General features: G+C 41.0%; 1 protein-coding gene across 1 annotated transcript in view; it reads left to right on the top strand.

The window, feature by feature from the left end:
- Positions 1 to 17,594, top strand: part of wdpcp (WD repeat containing planar cell polarity effector) — a gene marked incomplete at its 3' end in the record, with an annotated part of 84,111 nt that extends 66,517 nt beyond the window's left edge. The window contains exons 15-19 of the mRNA XM_083987499.1: positions 805 to 904; positions 11,020 to 11,137; positions 14,190 to 14,275; positions 15,488 to 15,519; positions 17,529 to 17,594. Of these exons, the coding sequence (XP_083843625.1) occupies positions 805 to 904; positions 11,020 to 11,137; positions 14,190 to 14,275; positions 15,488 to 15,519; positions 17,529 to 17,594 (402 nt within the window). The remainder of the gene's footprint in view (positions 1 to 804; positions 905 to 11,019; positions 11,138 to 14,189; positions 14,276 to 15,487; positions 15,520 to 17,528) is intronic.
- Positions 17,595 to 22,457: the final 4,863 nt, after the last annotated feature.

Raw genomic sequence — 22,457 nt, 5'->3', positions numbered from 1 at the left:
GATATTGAGACGTGTCCCTCACAGACCCGTCCAGATTTTAATTGAATCGAATCTAATTAATTAAAAGTGCAGTGTTGAGAATTGATTTCTGTTTTACAGGTGTTTAAATACATGAATCGACCTCGGCCTTCGCTCGCCGTAGCCCCGAGCACCTTTAAGAAACAGGAGCAGCTGCTCTGATGCTGCGTGGTCGTTAATGAATAGTATGGCCGCCTTGAGCTTTAAATCAGCCACCCTCAGGCATCATTTACCAATATTATCTCTCTTTATGGCCGCCCGAGACTCAAACAGAGAGATACAGAGGAGACATGCTGTTTCCAATATTGTAACAGGCTGATATAGTAATATGCTCGGCTGGATATGTTTCTCTGTAAAGAGAGAATACCAGCGTCTCTGAAAGGTGAACAGTCCCTCGCCTTCTCTTCCACTTTTGAAATGACAGATAACATCCTGCCTAGTTCAAAACCGCAGAGACGAGGGGTGTGGGGGGGAGGAAGGGGAGGGGAGGGGAGGGGAGGGGGGGTTGGGGGTGCAAGGAGGCTGATTTCAAAGTTTTTTGAGGAACCGGCATTTCATCCAACCGGTGCTCTTTCTGATGTCGAGCTTCAAACGACGACTCTTTTTTTTTTTTTTTTTTTTTGGTGTCATTTCATCTGTTTCTTCCTTCAGCAGCCAAAACACCGCCTCCACCCCCCCTTCCCCCCCCCCCCCCCCCCCCCCCAAAAAAAACCCTATTGTCATCGGAGCTGAGATTCATTTTAGATTAACGTCCACATTTCTTTCTTTCTTGCATTACCTTCAAAGGACCTCCATTATGTTGCCAGCGATAAGGGCGAGGTGGTGCTCGCGGATGTGGCCAAGAGGAAAGCTAATGAAATCGAGGCCCAGGCCATCGCAGGCGCCGGTAAGGAAATAATCATAACGTTGAACCTCCAAAAAAAAAAAAGACACCAAATGTGACTCGTTATTTCTCATTTCTCACATCTGAGACGGGAGGTGGACACCTGATAACCTCGGTGTCTCACCCACTCCGACACACATTTCTGACATCTAACACCAGGCATTTTTCTCAGGCTCTCACCCTGCTTTAATAGCACCAAGGAGAATTAAATCAGATCATGTCAGACAGAGTAATATTCATGTACAACTCACACAACCTGTTGCCTTCTTATTTTATTATCATTATTATTATTATTAAAGACAATATCATCTATAGCAGTGATCAAAAGTGAGATACTGAAGTTTTGATGACATGTTTTGCAAAAAAAAACTAAAAGTGACACTAACCTCAGCACAAGTTAACTCTTGTTTCTGGATCTAAATGGTTTTAGATGCAAAACAAAGTCTTTAAAATCAATTTAAATAATAAAAATAAAACATCACACAGGTTTATTTTTGAGGAAGCAGCAGAAAAAGGAGGAAAAACCAGCGAAGGCCCAGTTTTTTTGTTTTTTTTTTGTCGTTACTTCAGGCTGTGCTGCTGCCCTTTGACAAACACTCCCGAAAGCACATACCAGAGGGGATCAAGCCGAGTTCCTCATTATATACACACACACACACATGCACACACACACACACACACACACATGCATGCACACACTCTCTCTCTCTCACACACACGCGCAATTCCTCACAGAGGCTTTAAGAGCCAACGGGTGAGCAGCAGAAAACATTCAAATTTGTGAGGGAACTAGATGAACATGTCTGATGAGTCCTTCATTGGTGCTTAAAACACACCACCAAGGCTGTGTGTGTGTGTGTTTATGTGTGTGTGTGTGTTCATGTTGGTGTGTGTGTGTCTGTGTGCGCTCACAGACAACCAAATGAGGCGAGAGAGGTATTTAACTCCACTGTATAAGGTCAAACCCCTGAGGCTGAGTGTCTGTGTGTTAGTCGGTGAATGAAAATGAGCATTTGTGTAACTGTGAGGCCTGTTTGCATGCAATTTCTTTTTTTCTTTTCTTTTCTTTTTTTTCTCTTCCACCTCTTTTTTTCTAATGTGATGCCCAACACGCACACACACTCCTCCTCATAAGCCTCTTAATTATGTCCTCGATGATTTACCTCCATCACCTGCAGCATGTCCTATCCTTGTACTACAGCACTGCAGAGGAGGATGGATGGAGGAGGAGGAGGAGGAGGAGGAGGAGGAAGGGACAGAGGAGAGAGAAAAAGAAAAAAGGAGGGATGACAGCAGAAAAAAAGAATAAAGAGAGGGAGAATGAAGAGGAGGAGGAGGGGGGAGGAAGAAAAGCAATGGAAGGAAGGTGGAGGGAAAGGATAAGGGGATAAAATGAATAAATTGGAAAGGGAAGGAGGTGAAGGAAAGAAAATAAATGAATTAAGAAAATGAAAAATGAAAGAAGAATATGAATGAGTAAAGAAAATAAAGAAACACATGAAAATTAAAGGACGCATGAATATTGCAAACCTTTCTCTCTCTTTTTCTTTTTTTTTGTTCCTTTCGCCAGTTTTTTTTTTTTTTTTGTCTCTGAACTTACCAGATATGTACGACATCATTCAGAAGTCTCACTCCTGAAACTTCCTATTGACAAATATGATTCATTTTACTCTGCTGTGGTGTTTAAACATCAAACTATTCACCAAAACTATGTGATATATATTTTATTGTTCATATAATTTGCAATAATACACAATATTAAGAGAAAATCAAAGAAATCCGACCTGTTTTTTAACAAATTAAACCAAAACAGAGTCTGATTAGATTCTTAAATTCACCTTAAACGCTCATTAAATATGCATCTGATACAGTAAAATAACAGCTTTACAGAGACTCGCAAGGTTTTTTGGTCCAAATGAAGGTCCACCACCACCGCTGCTGGAGAAATATTTGGATAATTAGCTTCATTTATTGATACAATATGAATGAAACATTGAACTGATGTGACCCCAGAGCAGCAGAAATACTCAGCCCACCTGTGGTCGTAGAGTGAAGCTCCTTCAGAAGACAACCAAGTTTAATTCACTGTGTTACAGTCTCTTCATTCACATTGTGCAGCAGGATGATGAAAACACAGGAGGATAGGTGGTTTTATATTTGTAAATGCCGCTCTGTGAAATCAGTTCAGCTCGTCTGTAAATCAACACACAACTGCACTCAGAAAGTCCAGTGACTAAATCAAGTTGTAATGAATAAAAATAGCAAAACAAAAAGTAAATAAAGAGCAAATGAATAAATCAAAAGCTAATAAATGATATAAGTGCAGCCGCCTTTTGTTTCTCACACACACACGGACACGTTCACACGAGCCGTCACGATGTTACATGATCGATAGTTTGATTGAGTTTGTTTGGAAACACAGTGGAGGAGGATATTGACACTGTGTTGCCATCAATGTGTGTGTGTGTGTGTGTGTCAGTGTCAATGCTCAGACAAGCGGACCGAGTATATTAACAGAGCAGAAAAGCCAAGTCATAAATAATGAGTGAGTCGCTTCAAGCAGAGGGCTCCAGTGAACAGGTGTCTCGCTTTACACACACTCACACACACACACGGCCACTGCCATGGTCGTCACACTATGTCGAGTTATGCAAACACACATCATAGTTAAGGTGAGACACTACAGGTGAATAGGGTAAAACATTTAACTAACAGATATCACCATGAAACTTCCCAAGTTTATCACTTACATTAAGACAAATATTTTTTGTATTACAAGTTTTGTCAAATGTTATGTTTAAATATGTAAATGAGACAATATCTAATGAAATATGCGTTAATTTGCATACATTTCCAGAACAGAAATCTGAACAATGGATAAAGAGTCAGAAGTTTTTACAGAGAGGATTTTGAATATCTCGTTTTATCACTCTGTAAATGAGAAAATACTGTTACCAGCCCTAAAAAAAATAATAATATAAAATGTTATATAAATCAGGCTGTGAATGATATATCAACATTGGATTAATGACACCCATCATGTATCGATCAGGATTTAATCAGCAACTATTTAGTCCTGACAAAAGAAACAGCAGCAGCTTTATTTGCTGAACCTAAAACGATCCAAAATATCACCAAAGAACAAAGATAAGACAAAACTTTATAAAGTGTGTAAACAGAACCTGTTTTGTTTTCATTCCCACCTCAGCAGTCATGTGACCACTCCTCAGATTTACCTCGGAGGGGGCAACGACTAGACTGAACCATCCAGCTGTAAAATCATTAAAACAAGTTCAACCTCCAGCAGCTACTGCAATAAAATACAGTCTATTAATAGTCTGCTAACTATTAATCTAATAATCTAGTCTATTAATGCCACATGTCGTCACTCACTTCTGCAGAAGCTTTAACTGTTTCTGATCCTTTTAAGCCACTTAATCACACCTTTGTACTGAAATATTCATCTGAAGCAGGAAAAAAACATACACAGTGACATTTCATTATTAAAACAACCCCGAGGCTGTTAAAACATCGTTCTCTCCAAGCAAACAAAAAACTAATATGTCCTCTGATAAATATTTGTTTTGTTATGTTACGTGTGCAATGCAGCTCACAAAAAAAAAAACAGAAAACGTCAGCGTCAGCATTAAAAGTCGGCAGAGAGGTCACTGATGTACAGTCATCTCCTCATCATCATCATCATCATCATCACATGCTGCAAATTCAGATTTATTTATAGGTTATATCTGCATTTTTTAAAAACCGGCACCCTTCCCTCCTTCCTCATACTTTACGTTTGGACACCTCCCACACACACAGACACACGCACACTTTTAAAAACACAAGTTCCCACGGTGCAGCTACAGTAACCTTGAGCCCAGACTAACAAATATTCCTGTTTGAACACACACAAGAGGCTGAAACGTGTTTGTTCTCGGCCACAGTCACACACAGCAGCAGCACAGCTCACAGTCACAACGGCCCTCGGAGACATATGTGTTTGTGTAAATATGTGTACTGTATGTGTGCAGTCGGGTGACACGGGGAGGGGGAGGGGGGGATCGGAGGGAGGGGGGAGTCACAATGAGTCCACCACCGTCGACCGACCGACCATCTGAAGTAATCAGTTGTTAAACAGGAATGTGAGAGCAGCTTGTTTTGTTCGTGTAACGCGCTCGTTCCCTACAGCGACCGCAGACACACAACACACACACACACACACATGGTGATGTTTCTGTGCACAAACACTGAGTGACCTGTATCAGGTCGACCTCATGTTATGAAGGCAAATACACACACGGGGCTGCACATGCACATGCACATGCACACAAACTCAAACATGCATCATGTCACACGCTCTGAAATGAGTTGTTTTTTTATATATTTTTTACACCGCGGTCTTAAGATTGCAGTGTCAATAACGATGAGATAATAACAGAACGTTACGAGACAGAGTTGTTTTCGAGGTAAATACAGAGACTGTTTGCTGAAAAACTGCCCTCGATGGGAATGTACATCAGCGGTTTTGCATGAATTTACCTCTAAAACAACTCTGTCTCGTAACGTTCTGTTATTATCTCATAGCGTGGTGAATGTGCAGGTCACAACTTGTCCACCAGAGCGTTGTGGAGTTGTTGGATTGTGTATTTGATGAGTTTGATGAGGGAAACCAAGAAATCCCATGAGCCTCCGTAGCGTAGCTCTGAGCAGCTCACGGCTCTGCTCTGCCACTCTAAAAATAGCTTGCACCGACAATTAAAGGTAACAAACCTACTGCTATGACTATAGGGATTATGGCAATAGGCCAATTTGCCAAAATGTTGAACTATCCCTTTAACTAAAACTCAGTATTGTCCACCTGCAGTAAAAACAACCTCCACCTGTTCTCCTCCTGAGCAGCAGCTTCAAATAACAGTCCTGCTAATGTGAGAACTGACACTTTGCTTACAGTAAGTCCCATGATTACAGGATGTCACTGCTTAGATAACAAAATAAAACTAAATAAATACGTAAGAGAACATGCAACAAGTGAAGAACCCAAACCTCTGACTTCACAACAAAGTGTTTGGAGGTTTGTGTCAATATTAATCACTAAGTCAATAAGTGTTGAGTTCAGGGACAGGTTGGAGAGGTCGGAGAACTCCTGCTGCTGCTTCTTCTGCCTTTTAAAAGATGATGAATGTAAGAGTTGATTCATGTGATCAGGAGGAGATTAAACATCCAACCTGGTTTGTTCTCCACCACCATCATCATCATCACTTTTCACCAAAATGTTGCAGAAGATCGTTCACACAGTCTGATGTTTCCTCACCAATCTACTCTCAGCCTCTCAGTAGCTCAGTGAAGCAGGTCAACCCTCGACTGCTTCACCGGAGCTACTGAAATGCCTTGCTCAAGGGTGCAGCTTCTCTGCAGGTGATAGTTGCAAAACATCTACTACAAACAAGAAACAGTTTTGGTTAAAGGAATAGTTCACCAAAAAATGAAATGCTGCTGCAATCCAAGTGTCCTGAAGGGATATAGTCAGGGGTGCACATAACTTTTTTTGTGAGCTACTCAGATGAGTACCAGGGGATAGTGTTTGGTACTCACCCCTGCGGCGCGCGGTCCTAATAAGTGCAGTCTTCCTCACTATCATCCTCAGTCTCCCCCCCACTGTCCTCTGTATATATATAGTCCAGAGTTTGCTCAAAATGACGTCATTTAGGACAATTTTACAGCCTAAACAGTCCTGTATTGAATTTGCCTGGGGCGTACTCTCACGTCAGAGCGCAATACAGGAATGTTTAGGCTGTAAAAATGTCCTAAATGAAGTTGTTCCGAGTAAACTCTGGACTGTATCCCTTCAGGACACTTGGATTGCAGTGGACGAGCAGTAAGGAGGAATATTACAAGGTTATTGTGTAGTTTTACGGACCATTTTGTGTCGGGCGCTATTGACTCTCATATAAGGATTTTGTTGGACTACGAACCGGCCTCCCGGGTCTCCAGATGCACTTTGAGGAATAAAAAACTACTCCAGAGTATTCATCAGCATGAGGGTGAGTCACTAATGACTGAATTTCATTTTTTGGTGAACTATTCCTTTAATAAGTACAGAATTTAACTACACAACAGCTGCTACGAAAGACAAGACAGTTGCACTTTTAATTCCATCATCTATCTTGCTTTAACCACTTGGAGTTGAAACTGATGAGATCCAATCAGAGAACCACTGTGGGTTTAGTTTTGTCCGTCGAGACTGTAACTCGTCACTAAACTGAACTAAAACAGGTGTGGAGCCGTGTGCACAGGAGGTGAAAATGAAGCAAAAAGGGATGGATTTCAAAATAATAAATCCTAGTTGCATGGATGTGGACAGAGACTCCAGTGAGGAAATCATCGACCATGTGACTTTTCCAGTTTGTGTTTACCAGTGAAACAGTGACTGCCAACATGAAAGTGTAGTTTTGACACAGAGCAAACATGTAAATTAGTGACCTGGAGATGCCAGTTTGCAGAGTCTGGTAGCTCTTTTTTTTATTGCCTTTATTCCAACAGAGCAATGAGAGATGAATAGGAAACTAAGGGAGGAAGAGAGAGGATGATATGCAGCAAAGGACTGTGGGTCGGATTTGAACCCATGACTGCTGCTGTGAGGACTGAACCAACGAACCCGACTGGTTGTTCCCTTCTTTCCTGTCTTCATGCAGAGGTGGCAAAAGTACTCATATTCTGTACTTAAGTAGAAGTACAGATACATGTGTAAAAAAATACTCTGGTAAAAGTAGAAGTACTGATTCAACTCCTTTACTTAAGTAAAAGTAAGAAAGTACAGGCTCTGAAATGTACTTTCAAAGTAAAAGTAAAAAGTAAAAATGAATTTTTGCCTTTAATGAAACCTACATCATTTGATAATTTTGTTAAACAAAAAAAAGTTGTTTCCCAACGTTTGGGCCGCCACAGACCTCATTTTTAAACAGCTTTTCATCACCTCTCATCTCTGCCAGTCAGTCCACCTGCCGTCTCTCTCACGTGCACCGCACGTTCACGTACGCACGCACATGCGCGCGCGCGCGCGCGCACGTACACACAGACACAGGCACATTGACAGGTTGCGCTTTGCCGCTCCTAAACGGTAAATGCCCTATATTGCGCTGATTGTACGGTGTTCAAACCCCCTCACCCCGTCGGATAGTCCGACCACCATCGCTCCTTCCTCCATGTTGCTGCTACAGTACAAGTTGGTAACTCGGTTCTCTCTCTACGCTACCGCCCCCCCTCCCTCCTCTTCTCCCTCTTCCCCTCTCTAGTTCGTCAAGTCTTTTACCGGTGCTTTTACGTTGTGTCAAAAAAAAAAGAAGTAACGAGCCTGTTTTTACAATGTAAGGAGTAGAAAGTACATATTTTTGCGTATAAATGTAGGGAGTAAAAGTAAAAAGTCGTCAGAAAAATAAGTACTCAAGTAAAGTACAGATACCTGAAAAAATCTACTTAAGTACAGTAACGAAGTATTTGTACTTCGTTACTTGCCACCTCTGTCTTCATGCGAAGCTAACTTAGCCTGCTGCTCACCTCTCATCTGAAATATCAAAACCTTTCCTTTAAAGGGATAGTTCAACATTTTGGCAAATTGGCCCATTGCCATAATCCCTATAGTTTTAGCAGTAGGTTTGTTACCTTTAATTGTCGGTGCAAGCTATTTTTAGAATGGTGGAGCAGAGCCGCGAGCTGCTCAGAGCTACGCTACAGAGGCTAATGGGATTTCTTGGTTTCCCTCATCAAATACACAATCCAACAACTCCAAAATGCTCTGGTGGACAAGTTGTGACCTGCACATTCACCACGCTATGAGATAATAACAGAGCATTACGAGACAGAGTTGGTTTAGAGGCAAATGCAGAGACTGCTCGCTGAAAAACTGCCCCCGAAGTGAACGCGTATCAGCGGTTTTGCATGAATTTCCCTCTAAAACAACTCTGTCTCAACTCTAACGTTGCGTTATTATCTCATAGCGTGGTGAATGTGCAGGTCACAACTTGTCCACCAGAGCGTTGTGGAGTTGTTGGATTGTGTATTTGATGAGTTTGATGAGCGAAACCAAGAAATCCCATGAGCCTCCGTAGCGTAGCTCTGAGCAGCTCACGGCTCTGCTCCGCCGTTCTAAAAACAGCTTGCACCGACAATTAAAGGTAACGAAACTACTCCAAAATGTTGAACTATCCCTTTAACTAAAACTCAGTAGGTTTTGACATCATTGTCCACCTGCAAAAAAAAATTAGCTCCACCTGTTCTCCTCCCGACAGCAGCAGGAGGAGGATGAGGAGGAGAACCAGCTGATCTAGGCCATCGCCACCCTGGTTCATCATCACATTTCACTTTGAGAAAAAAGCTGCAGAAATGAGCCGATTTGCATGTGAAAGAAGAAACACTGGAGAGAGGAGCACATCTCACGCTATTGTCTGAACGATTTCTCCACTTGTTCTCTAAAAAAATGACTCAATACCAGATGGAGCGGCTCCTTAAGGTGGACGTCTTTCTACTCGTCGCCGTCAGTATTTGCTACTTGGATCGGATCGGGCAGAGCTTGCTGTATTTCTATGCTCCTTCTTCTCACATTTATGTGTTTCCATTGTGTAAACCCTGATAAACAGACACACACACACACACATGCAAACACAATGGAGGACACACATTTCAAGCTTAGAAATGGTTCCTTTTTATAACTGCGTTGGAAATCGCTTGTAGCTGTCTGGCTGACAAGTGTGTTGATGTAGATAGATACGGCATTGTGAGAGGCAGAGTGAGCGAACAAGTGCGAGGGAAGGAAGGAAAGAAAGAGGGAGGGAGGGCCTCTTCTTCTCTCTCTCTCTCTATCTCTTTTTCTTTTAAAGGAGCGTTTTGCCAAGAGGAGACGCCAAGTTGTTTCTCCTCATCGTTCTGCCCCCCCCACCCCCCAACACACACACACACACAAACACACACAAAGGCTGATGTGACTGTAGGGCCTTTCAATGGGCAAAGAGACAAGAGCTTTATCTGAAGATCCACTTCTCCACCTCCTCCTCTTCTCTTCTCTCTCTCTCTTCTTGGTCGTTATGATAAAAGCCTGTTAGCTCCGGTGTGTTGAAGAAACGCAGCAGCATTTCGTTCCCGTTTTCTCCGTCTCACTCAGTCAGGATCTCCTCGGCTGCTCCGGTCGCACCAGTCGTTCCTCGTCTTGTTCCTTCTTACCGTTTGACTCCCCGGGCCTGGCCGTCGTGAATCCAGAAACTTTACAGGAATAACATGTTTTTCAGAAACTAGACTGTCAAATTAGTGTCTGTTTACACAAAAACATGCAGAGACGATAAATTAGGAAGCTCACAGACGCTCTGTAGACAGAAACACTGCAGCTGTGTCCGATCAACAGGAAAAACTCAAAGAAAAAACAGATATCTATACAATTATTTTTTATAAATTTTCCACTTTTACAAGTAAAGGGTGGATACAAATTAAAAAAGAAAGAAAAGCAAAAAAAACAACCATCAGCTCAGATCTATATAAGTAATACTTGGGGTTACAGTACAAATGTACAGTATGAGCAGGCAAGAAAATCCCTGCAGCAGCATTACATTAGAGACACCAGACTCTGCATAGTTCAAATAGGGTTCCCACACTTTATAGAATTGGTCTGTTTTTAAATGTAATATGCATGTTGGTACATTTTCATTGATCCATTGTAACAAAATATTCCTCCCCGCTGCATAAGTAAGAATACAATACAGCCTCTTATTATTATGTTGTGATGTTAAACGTCGACTTGGGAGGCCCAATATAAGAGACACACGGGGTCCATCTCCAGTTTTAAACCAAACATCTTCTCCATTTCAGATAATACACTATATAGACCAATACACTTTCCAGTTTCCACCATGACCAAAAACAATGAGTTAGGGTACCAGATCTACACAATTATTAAAAGGAACTGCAGATTACATGTTTTTTTTTTTTATGCGGAAATCCACCAGAGAGAAGAAATACATTCAAACAAACATGATTGTTCACATTTTCAGATAAATGACACCTGTTGCTCCTGCTCATTGTTATCCCTCTGTGTGTGTGTGTGTGTGTGTGTGTGTGTGTTTTGTTTCTTTTAGATGATCCTCTAACCGGCAAAAACGGTGTGTGTGGTGGTTCCACATCTGGCGACAGACAGACAGAGAGGAACCAAAGTGCAACGGCAGCTTCACACTCGACCGTGACTCCCACAACACAGTGAGTTTTGTGTGTGTTTGTGTGTTTGTCCCAACTTGCTTCAAATCGTTGTCCATTTTCATGTTTTCATCATTATTTTCCATTTATTGATTGTGCAGCGACTGATTCTGTTTGTGCAGCTGAAACTTGATATTGATATTTTAACTTTATCGCCTTTTAAACTTCATGTGACGAACTTGTTACATCCAGTCGATACAAAGCAAAATTAACATTCATTCATACAGAGTAGTGTTGTGCACAAAGTGGGTTTTTTAAAACGACCTACTGTACCTGAATGCACCACTTCGACAGCAGCCGGAGTGAACCAGAACAGTAAAAGTTTTAGTTGTTAACTCCCTGCAGCTTCTTCTTCACTCTGACTCTGACGCTCAGTCACGTTGTTTTACATCGATCGTCGCTGCTGAGAATAAAAACCAAAACCCAACAAATTATAATATTTAGTTCAGCTCATTATGAATAAAACCCTCCAGACTCATTTTTTTTTTGCATGTGGAGGATTGAGTGTTTTTTGTTTTTTTGACTTTCACTCATACATGTCGTCTCCTGCGGTGACGCTCCATTGTATATGTGTGTATATGTGTGTGTGTGTGTGTGTGTATGAATTATCTCAGAGTGTCTGTGGCCAAATGACCCAGCTGCAGCCTTAAAGCCTCCACACTCGCCGTGACATTTCAAATGTCAAAGCCACATCAGTTCCGGGTCTTACGCCGCTCGCAGAGAGAGAGATCCCGACGGTTGAACCCTGGAGCCACTTTTTATTTTTTTTATTCTTTATTCTTTATTTTTTTTATTAAAACCGCCACCAGACTCGGGGACGTGCGGACCAGAAGCCCAGTGTTTCAGAGCGATTGTTTAATAATACACTGGTGTACTTGAATGATGTGTTGAAAGAGTGTGACTAAAGACAGCCTGAGAGCATCTCTCTCTTTGTCCCCGCTGCCTCTTACACACAAACAGATACATACAAATATAGCCATCCATGTCTCTATTATTGCAGCGGTGGTGGTAGAGGGGGGGTGGGGGGTGGTGATGGAGGGGGCATTCCTTGTCATACCCCAACTAACATATTGGAGTATTTATATGGGATTTGTGTGCATTAGAAAAAAAAAAAGGCGCTCTTGTTCTTTTCATCCTCATAGGCTTTTCATGGCTGTTTGACTGTAACACTGATGACTCTCTGCACCCCCAACCCCCCCAAAAACCACCACAACCACCACCACCCCTCCACTCTGCGTTTCTCTAAGCCCCCTCCATCCATCCCAAATCCCTTCCTATCGGCCAATTTAAACAAGCTGGGTCCAGAGAGAGTGAGAGTGAGTTGTGGGGAAACACAAGGAGAGAGAGAAAGAGAGATGCTGCGGCCTAAGCTCTTTTAAAAAACTGTAAAAGAAACGAGAAGAGGAGGAGGAGGAGGAGAGAAGAGAAAAAAGGAAAAAAAAGAGTGGTAAAGAGGGTTAGGGCGATTTGGCAGCCAAAAGCCCGGTCGTCCTACCCCAGGTCTTCCCCTGCACCGCTGACGGAGGCTAAGGAAGCAGATCCCCACACCTCCCCAAAGATAATGGCCACAGAGAAAAAGAGACAAAAGCCTCTGCCTTTTTTCTTTTTCTTTTCTTTTTTTCTTTCTCTTCTTTCCTTTAGAACAATTTTTATATTGAACCCCCCCTCTCCTCTCCCATCCCCATCCCCTCATCTCTGTCTCTCTCTCTCTCTCTCTTTTTTTTTTGTAATCTGGTCTCCGATGAAGTTTCATTGTTTCTCATGTGAAGCCAATGACAGCTTAGCCGAGATGGAGTAGGGGAGGCATTATAGCGCGGGCGTTCTCCCGTTTGGCTCGCCGAGAAAAGAGCAAGAGAAAGGAGGAGAGAGGAGGGGAGAGGAGAGGAGGGGAGGGAGAAGCACAATGGCGGTTTGGGGGCTCCTCGCCGATTCCCTGCATCCCCCCCCCCTCTAACCACCACCACCTCTTCCCCAAATCCGAGTCTGTGTGTGCGGAGAAATGAGAGGGAACGAGACGGGAATCTGGGAAACATCCCAACGTTCCTTTGATGGCTGTTGGCCTCCCTCGCTCGTCACGTCCTCCTCTGTCAGCGCAGCAGAGAGACAGAGAGAGAGAGAGAGAGCGGAGGATTTTTATTTATTTTATTCTGTTTTATTTCGTGGAGGCCGAAGTTTAATGTGTCAGTCAGTCGAGAGTGATCAATGAGGGATCAATCACACTTTTAACTTTTTTTTTTATCAATGAATCAATGGAATGAGAAGCACAAAGATCAAAATGTTTCAAAGACGTCGACAATCTGGATTAAACTAATAACTCACTGAGTAGCTGCAGAGATTATTATTGATTATTGTTCAACAAACAGCTGCGATCGATCTGTTGTTGCAGAGACGATCACAGCGCAGCGAGAGAGAGGCAGCGTCCATTGATAAGTGTTTGTGTTTGACAGTAAGAAGAACAGGTGTGAACACTTTAAACTTTACAGACAAACTCCAAACTGTGTGAGTCACCTGAGCCGCTGCCGATACATTTGTCCACAGAGGGAAAAATAAAGTTGTTCATTTAACTTTTTAGGATAGGATAGTATGGGATAAGATGGGATAGGATGGGATAGGTAAGCTTTATTGATCCCGCATGGTGGGAAACTATTTTACCACCAGGTCAAAAAAAGTCATACAGCCGACGAACAGCAGAGCAAACACAGTAAAGGCTGATGAAACATGATCTAAAAGTAGGACATAATTGAAAAAGAGAAGGTATGATATGATTAAATACCACAGAAGCCTGATAAAAAAGGAATAAATACTGAATAACAATCAATCAATCAATTACTTTGATTATTGAAAAACAGCCTCAGTGCTGCAGGAAACTGTCCGACAGTGTTGTGTTCAGTGTCGTCTGTAAAAATGAAAGAAAGAACGAGTCACTTCATCTCATTGTTTGTGAAGCAGGTGAAAACATCTGGATGATGACGATCAACACAAGTTTAAACGTGTGTGTGTGTGTCTTTAAACTAAATGCTACAGATGTTTCCTCCATTTCCTCTTTGTTCCTCAGAGTCGATGGTCGAGTTGCTCACAGGACGAGATCCCGGACAGAAGTGACCGTGAGCCCAGATGTGTTCAGGACGCTGAGACTCACAGGTGTGTATGTGTGTGTGTCAGTCACTCTAAACATCTGTATCTCTGTGTGATTGTGTAGAGGAAACACTGCGTCAGACCAGAACACACTGCCTTGTTCTTGTTCAAATAAATACGTAACTCTAATTATCCATATAATTTCATGTTTAGTGATAAATATCTTGTTTCCCACTTTAATATCAGAAACAGATTTTGCTAAATGTATAAATTCAGACTCCAGAGCAGCTTAATAAACCAAAACCTGTTTTCTTTTCCTCGTGGTTTCATCCTTGTAGCTTGAATTCATTTCCTTTGGAATAAAAAGTAATAATAATAATGATAAAAACACCAGTCCACACCTCACCTGCCCCAACAGGAAATAAATTGATCTATGGAAGCAATTAAATGTTGTTGTTTCCTCTCCCTCTATGTCGCTCCTAATTTCCCCAAACTACTTATAATGAGCGTGTTCGGCTTCGGCCCCATTACATTAAATCACAGCTCGTAATGTTCAGCAGCAGCAGCAGCAGCAGCAGCAGCAGCAGCACGTCGGTTTCAGGGCCACGTTTTATTCTCCGGCGACATCCATCCTGTTTTATTCTCTAAACGTAGCCTGAGTGCTCTGCTCTCTCAGTCTCAGATGTCTGAGATGACTAACTGGTCATTTAGGAAGAGGAGGGGGGGGGGGGGGGGGGGGAGAAAAAAAGAAAAGCATCCATTAAGAAAACATCAGTTCTTCTTGTTCTTCTTCTTCTTGTTCTTCACTTCCTCCTCTCCTCCGTCTCCTCCTCGCTCTCTCCATTTTAATAATTCCATTTTTTGGGTTATTAGTGATTGTCTCGGTACCAAATCGCTCTGTCATTTGATAATCCGGACTGTAGGCTATTGGAGGGAATTTGCATCAGCGTTTTAAATATCTGTATAAGGCACGCCGGGGTTTTAATGTCAATCATCACCTTATTAACGCACAGCTCAGAGCGAGAGAGAGAGAGAGAGAGAGAGAGATCGCCATGAGTGACAACGGTTTACTACATTTGTTAAAACCCAAGAAAAGGCAACGTGTCCGACCTACTGAGTGAGCATGTAACCTGCTCAGGCATTCAGCTGTGTGTGTGTCTGTGTGTGTGTCTGTGTGTGTGTGTGTGTGTGTCTGTGTTTATGCGCTGTAGGGCTGTCGTGTGTGATTACGCATGTCTAATGTGCGTCGTCGTCAACGTCTCGTTTTTGTTTCTGCAGGAGGCAGCGAAGGTGACACAGACGAGCCGAGTGTGAGTCATCTATCTATCTATCTATCTATCTATCTATCTATCTATCTATCTATCTATCTATCTATCTATCTATCTATCTATCTATCTATCTATCTATCTATCTATCTATCTATTTATTCAATTCAATTCAAACAGCTTTATTGGCATGAACAGAAATTTGTTGTTGCCAAAGCATTTTACAAACTATTTACAAAGATATTTCAATCTATCTTTCTTTCTATCCATCTATCCATCTATCTATCCATCTATCTATCTATCTATCTATCTATCTATCTATCTATCTATCTATCTATCTATCTATCTATCTATCTATCTATCTATCTATCTATCTATCTATCTATCTACAGTATCTATCTAATAATGTTACTAAAACCACATTCAGGGATGTTTTAAAGTGATCTGACTTCAGAGACTAAACTGATAAAATAATTTTGACTCAACTTTGGCCAAAGTATTTTCAAGACAACTGCAAAAAAAGCATAAATCTGATCCATCGTTATTTTAGTAACAGTAGCAGCGAGTGGTGTTTGAAACACAGCTGCCTGAAGATGTGCACAGAGTTTGGTTGTAGTTACTGATTTTTGATGTTTGGACATCAAGATTTCTTTGGTAACTTGTCGTCAACGTCGTCATGTAGATAAGTGTTTATTCATTCATTCATTCATTAACCTTTATTTAACCAGGCAAAAATTGCTTAGAAAAGATTCTTATTTAGGTAGTGGCCTGGTTTATAAGCCGGTTATAAAGGCTGACGTGTTTATAATTGAGGTCATAGTTAATAAGGAGACAACCAATCACCAGCTGTTCTGATGATCAATTAGTTGCTTTGGTCATTTTTGCAAGCAACGATTCGTTTGTTGGGTTCAGTCTGAAATCAGAGGAATCACCACGTTTTTATCATACATGGTAATAAATGAAATATTTTCTAAATGTCTGGTTTTGACTTTAAGTTAAGTCATTTTGGGAGTGGGAACAATCAATACAGCATTCATATATAGAACTTTTTCCGACTGTGTTGGTCAATCACAGATTCTTATACAAGAATAAAAATGATTTGATGAACTTTATCTGATTAGATAAAACACATGTTAAACAGAAGTTTTCCTTTCAGGACATGATTTTCTAATAAATCAACTAGATCATGAAGTTTCAGTTGACGATTAATTGCCATACAAATAATTGCGATTAACGATTTAATTGTCTTTTTTTGATCATCTTATGCCACTATTATAGTGTAAGCCTAAACATACTTTAATAATATGCAAACACTTTATGAAGAAGAAGAAGAAGAAGAAGAAGAAGAAGAAGAGCCATTTATTGGCATTAAACACTGGAACATATGAATAAAAACTACATTTCTGTTTGACTTGAGGCTTTGCAACTGAATCCATGTCAACAGATACTCATCGAAATGCAGTCGTTGAATCTTATAAATTAAGCTCCTCGACATAAACAGTTTGTAGAGCGCCACTCATGTGTCATTAAGAAGAAGTGATGATGTAATTAAAAGAGCAGCATTCAAACCTCAAACAGTGGAAAGCGACGGGGAAACAGTGATGGAAATATGACGTTTCAACTAGCTTCTTTTATACAGATGGATGAAAAAAATAATTGTGATCAGGCGATTATGTAATAATTGTGTGTTACTGCAACACCCACAAAATGTTAAAAATCCCAATAATATTGTATCGTGATAATATCGTATCATTGAGAAGTCATAGAAGACGTTTCCTAGGCAAACGATTTGTTGTTCAATTACTGTAAGAAAATGACATTAATCAATAATGAGTTAGTGTGAAAGTTAAAGTTCACATTTAGTTTTTCCAGTGTTGGTCAGCGTTGATTCACGGTGTGAAGGTGAATAATCAAACCCCCTGAGGTTATTTAACATTAATCAATGCAGATTATAATCCAGGTCACATCCTCCTCCTCCTCCTCCTCCTCCTCCTCTTCCTCCTCCTGCTGTAAATAAACTGCTCAACTGTTTCTGTCTGTTTGTTGTTCCTCAGGAGGACGGCGGCGGTGGCGGCGGTGGCCTCGGGAGGCTTCACGTGGTGCATTTAGGGATGGTTTGAAAACACCAACTCAGAGGTACCAGGAGGAAACACAACAACAAATCAACATGAACTGGGCTTTTTTTGTTTTGTGTTGTTTTTCTATATTTTTATATGAAACATAATCACTGTTCACACACAGATGATGGTGTAAATGATGAAAATGTAACAACTATAAATATCTACATGTGCTATAAATCATGTTTTTGTCCTGTCAGACTAGAAATACACTGTTTACTAAAGCACAAGCCTTTATTTTATATATATATATATATATATATATTTTTTTTTAGACCTGTCATGTTACAGCCTATCTGTGAAATTGCAGCCCAGACACACAAAAACAAAACAAAACAAAACACACATACACACAGAGAGAGAGAGAGAGAGAGAGAGAGAGAGAGAGAGAGAGAGAGAGAGAGAGAGAGAGAGAGAGAGAGAGAGAGAGCAGCTCCGTGGATGTGGATTCAGGTTATTTTTCCGTCTTTAGTGAAGTCGAAACCAAATGAAACAGTTACACCGAGAAACACGACAGAAAGTGTTTTAAACCTTTGTCATTAATCAGCCTGGAAAAATAAAGACTTGTATTATACTTCCATCACCACTGATATTGAATGTTTCAGGCTTCCTCTCCTTCTCTGTGTGTGTGTGTGCTGTGTAGATGTGTGTGTGTGTGTGTGTTGGCCGAGATTACGGGCCACAGTTTTATTCATGAATAGGAGCCAACCAGGGACTTTAAAGCATCGCGCGGAGCCCCTTTCCTGAACAGCAGCCATAGCCGTGTCAGAGCTGTCGACGCGCTGCGCTCACCGACTAATCTGACAGCGCCGCGCGAGCCCTAATCCCTCACTGTATCGTAATCTATTTACTTTGCATTCTAAGAGGATTTCCAACCAAAAAATATACAAGAAGCGATGTTGGAAATGGACAGAAGATCAGCGAGGATGCTTTTCTGCTCCCTTTTTTTTTGTTTGTTTTGTTAGCTTTCAAAAAAAAAAAAAAAAAGAAAATCATTGTATGTTTTTTGGGGAGTCAATCCCCTGCGAGAGGGATGGGTGAAAGGAATTACATTTCTGACTGATACTAATACTTCTCTTATGTAAACATCAAAATGTTGTATTTCCTTTCTGATGATACAGTCACACTGCAGAGGCTGCTGCAGATAAGTGGCATCTGTCGTTGCCTTTAGTGCATCTCTTGACACGTTCATAATTTACAAACCAAGGCTGCATTATCTCCTGATTGTTTGACTTGACAGCTCGAATAAAAGCTGCAAAAAATTGCTTAACAGGCGAGCACGAGTTCCTCCCATCTCTCCGATGGCCTACACAGGAGGCTTCTTTTTTTTTTCTTATATTGCAAACAGTGAAATCTACTCTTTCATAACACACACAAACACACGCACTCACACACACACGCACACAAAAAAAACAAAGTACGAGACCAAACGCTCTCCTCAGTTACCCTTTAAGCAATTATGTCAGCTTTGTGAAATCATAAATACTTATGCTTCATTTAAAATGTGGCCAGCAGCAGCTTTATTGTAAAACACCGCCTCGCGCTCAAATCTTTGCCATCCGAGATGACTCGCAGAGATAGGCTTATTAGTGGTATTAACATACTGCGCAGCGTGCTGGAGCTGTGAAACGGCCTTGTTAACATTTGGAAATGAATCAAGCCTGCAGCACTTGCTATTATCCAGGTTATCTGTTCTCTCTCTCTCTCTCTTTCTCTTTTTTTTCCTCCTCTGTGCAACAGCTGTGCAGTGTTTCTGCAGAGGCCTTATCACATCTAATGATGCCGGATCTCTGATTGGACTGATAATGTTTTTTCCCCTCAGGGGCCAGTTGCATGTGTGTGTGTGTCTATCTGTGTGTGTGTGTGTGTGTTTTAGGTTTGTTTCACTGATCTCCACAAGTCACACTAAAAATCCTAAAACATGACACGCGCCAACGAGACAAAATGAATCGCAACCGAGAGAGTGGTGTTGGTTTCTCTTTCTCTCAGTTATCATTTCCCATCATGCACTTTGCATTTGCATATGAATCAAACCACAATTGTTTCAACAACAGAGGAACTTTACAACAACATCATCATCTCTAAGACTAAAAAAAACATTAGACTTGTGATTTAAACAAAGCTCGAGGACTGAAGTTATGATTAATGTGACTTTTGATTTGTGGTCAAACAACATTAAACCCAAACACTTCCACTCCCCGTTTACTGTTAATAAGCAGATTATAGATAAAGCGGCTGCATTTATTTATATTGTGTATTGATGATGTGTTTGTGCAGCAGCTTCCCCACAACTGTGAGGAGTTAAAATTGTAAACAAATAAGGGTAACGCTTTATAATAAGTACACAGTATTCAGCATTAGTTAACCAATACCAACCAAGGCTTAACCAATGCTTAATAGTGTGTACCTATTGTAAAGTGTTACCACAAATAAGTTAATGAACACTTTAGAGTTTCTTGTTATATACCATTTATTAAGGGTATCTCTTGGATTCATGCAATATTGTGATTATTATTGATTTTAAACATGATTTTGATGGCGATGGCGATGACTGGTGCAGCTCTTTTATCATTATTATCTTCAAATAACCTCAGAAACATTGGTTTTATATCAGTATAAAACAGGGAGCTGCTCCTCTAACCATGATTTAGTATGACAAACTGTCTTTAAACGACTTTTTGCCAAACAAAAGAAAAACATATTTGTTCCTACACCCTTCATGTTGCATATAAAACATGCACTATTTATATAGTTTGCTGTTTTAATGATCTTTTAAAGTCATTTCCAGGTTGAGTTACTCGTAAGTAAAAGTTAATACTTTAATACTTTTAATAAGGTTTAATAAGAGAAGTAAGAAACTTTATTCTTTTCTTTTTCCAGCTGTTATTTTATAATTTGGTTTAGTTTAGTTTTAAGGGTTAAGGATTAAGATTCGCCCCAAACAATGGAGAAGTGGTCTTCATCCTCTTCTCTAAACTTAATTCACCATGTTAACTTTCTTTTGTGTTTTTAGAGGAAAGTGTTATTTCCTTTTCCCCCCACGGTGAACGACTGAACGACTGCTGTGATTGTCTCTGTATGTTTTAAAGGTCAAATGTCACGATGAGGAATGTTTAGATTCTGCTGTACAACATCCACGCTGCCTCTTCTCTGTATTACATGTCACACATCAGTCAAACTTTGTGCACGGACGCCGCACGTGGAGAGACATTTGAAGAACAAACTTAAAAAATGAAAAGAGGAAATGTGTCAGACAGAAACCTGTTGACACACGGAGACGACGACATCATCATCATCATCGGTGGGAAACACTAACGCCTGCAGGCCGCCCCGCTCTCTCCATTAAAGCTGAGCAGCGCTGCAGGGAGGAAGACAAGTTGTGACTTGGGACGAGAGAGGCTGCCGCATCTTTTCCAGATGAGATAGTGTAAAGCCCCTCTTCAAATACCTCTGCGCTCCTGCGTCCTCCTCTCCTCACCCCCGACCGACCACACGGATTCACCGGGAAGGAAACAGAGGAAAGTGAGGATGTCGTCAGGAAGAGAAATGTAGTTAAACAGAGAGACTGAGCTGCAGGAAGGAAGGAAGGAAGGAAGGAAGGAAGGAAGGAAGAGTGTGACTGCTCCGACCCATTGACCGCCTCATGAAGAAACGTCTTGCCTCCATATTGGTTTCTCCAGAATGATGCAGCATCTTTACATCTGATCAAACAGGAAGTCTCAGTGATCAGCAGCAATCAGAGTAGAGTATGGAGAGTTAGTTTGTTGGTCCACGATGAAATATCTCAACAAAGACTCAGAGGAGCAGCCATGACGGTTACTAAATCCATCTCGCACCGTCTTCAGGTCGAGTTTCACTTTGATTAACGATCAAATAACTTCTCATGAATCATCATCATCATCATCACACGATCAGTTAAGAGGATAAACATGTTCACTGTGCTGGTGCAAAAGGACGGCATTGATTATTTCCTCCTATCAGTAGATCGTTTAGTCTATAAAACATAACCAGTGTTGTATTCCAGCGGTTCGTTTTGTTCAACCACCACCAAAGAGACTTAATTTAGTATCAAATATGATTTTATGAAACAGTTTATTAGATTTTTTGCTTGAAAAACGACTGATTGATTCATCAGTAACCAAAGTAACAACAATAATGGTAACAATTACGTGTCGTAGCTGCACGAACCTGACAGATCTTGTCTTTTGTTATTGTCAATGGGCTCTATGCACAGCTCCAGTTCAGGAAGTAGTGGAGCTGTGCATAGAGCCCATTAAGTAAAAACTTATACTTGGAGGCAATTTTTACTGATTTTTCTACCTCTGAACCTTCATTGTTGAATAACGACTATTATCTATATGTTAGTATTTCATGTCTGTTTTAACTAGTTTGTTTGGTAGAGACACAAAAAATTTAAATCAACTAAAGTATCGAGCTGCAAAACCGGAGTGTCAGTGGCATCAGTTAAAAGCAACAAAAGAGACAGAGGTGAGACGTTACAGAGACTCAGAGTCCCAAAAAAAGGGCCAGCAGAGTGTTTTGTGGCCGATGCGTTCAAGAGCTTGGTGTTGTTGTGTCTTTAATAGTTGTTCAAACCTCAGAGCAGGAAGCAGCTGCAGGCCTCACCTCACCTCTACCCTGACTTGATATCAAACAAAACAAGATGCAAGAATAAAAAAAACAGAAGTAGAAGAAAAAGAAAAAAGAAGAAAAAAACGAAGGCCTTTCGTGACAAAGCAGAGAAACCGGAGACGACGACCTGGACTACACCCACGTCGCTGTACAGTTGACCCCCGATTAACCTCCCAGGTAAATATAATCCTCCTCTGTATCACCTCTCACTCCTCATACCGGCCTATGAACACA

Source organism: Trachurus trachurus, assembly GCF_905171665.1.
Source record: "Trachurus trachurus genome assembly, chromosome: 15".
Classification (NCBI taxonomy): domain Eukaryota; kingdom Metazoa; phylum Chordata; class Actinopteri; order Carangiformes; family Carangidae; genus Trachurus; species Trachurus trachurus.
This window is presented reverse-complemented; position numbering and strand designations above follow the sequence as displayed.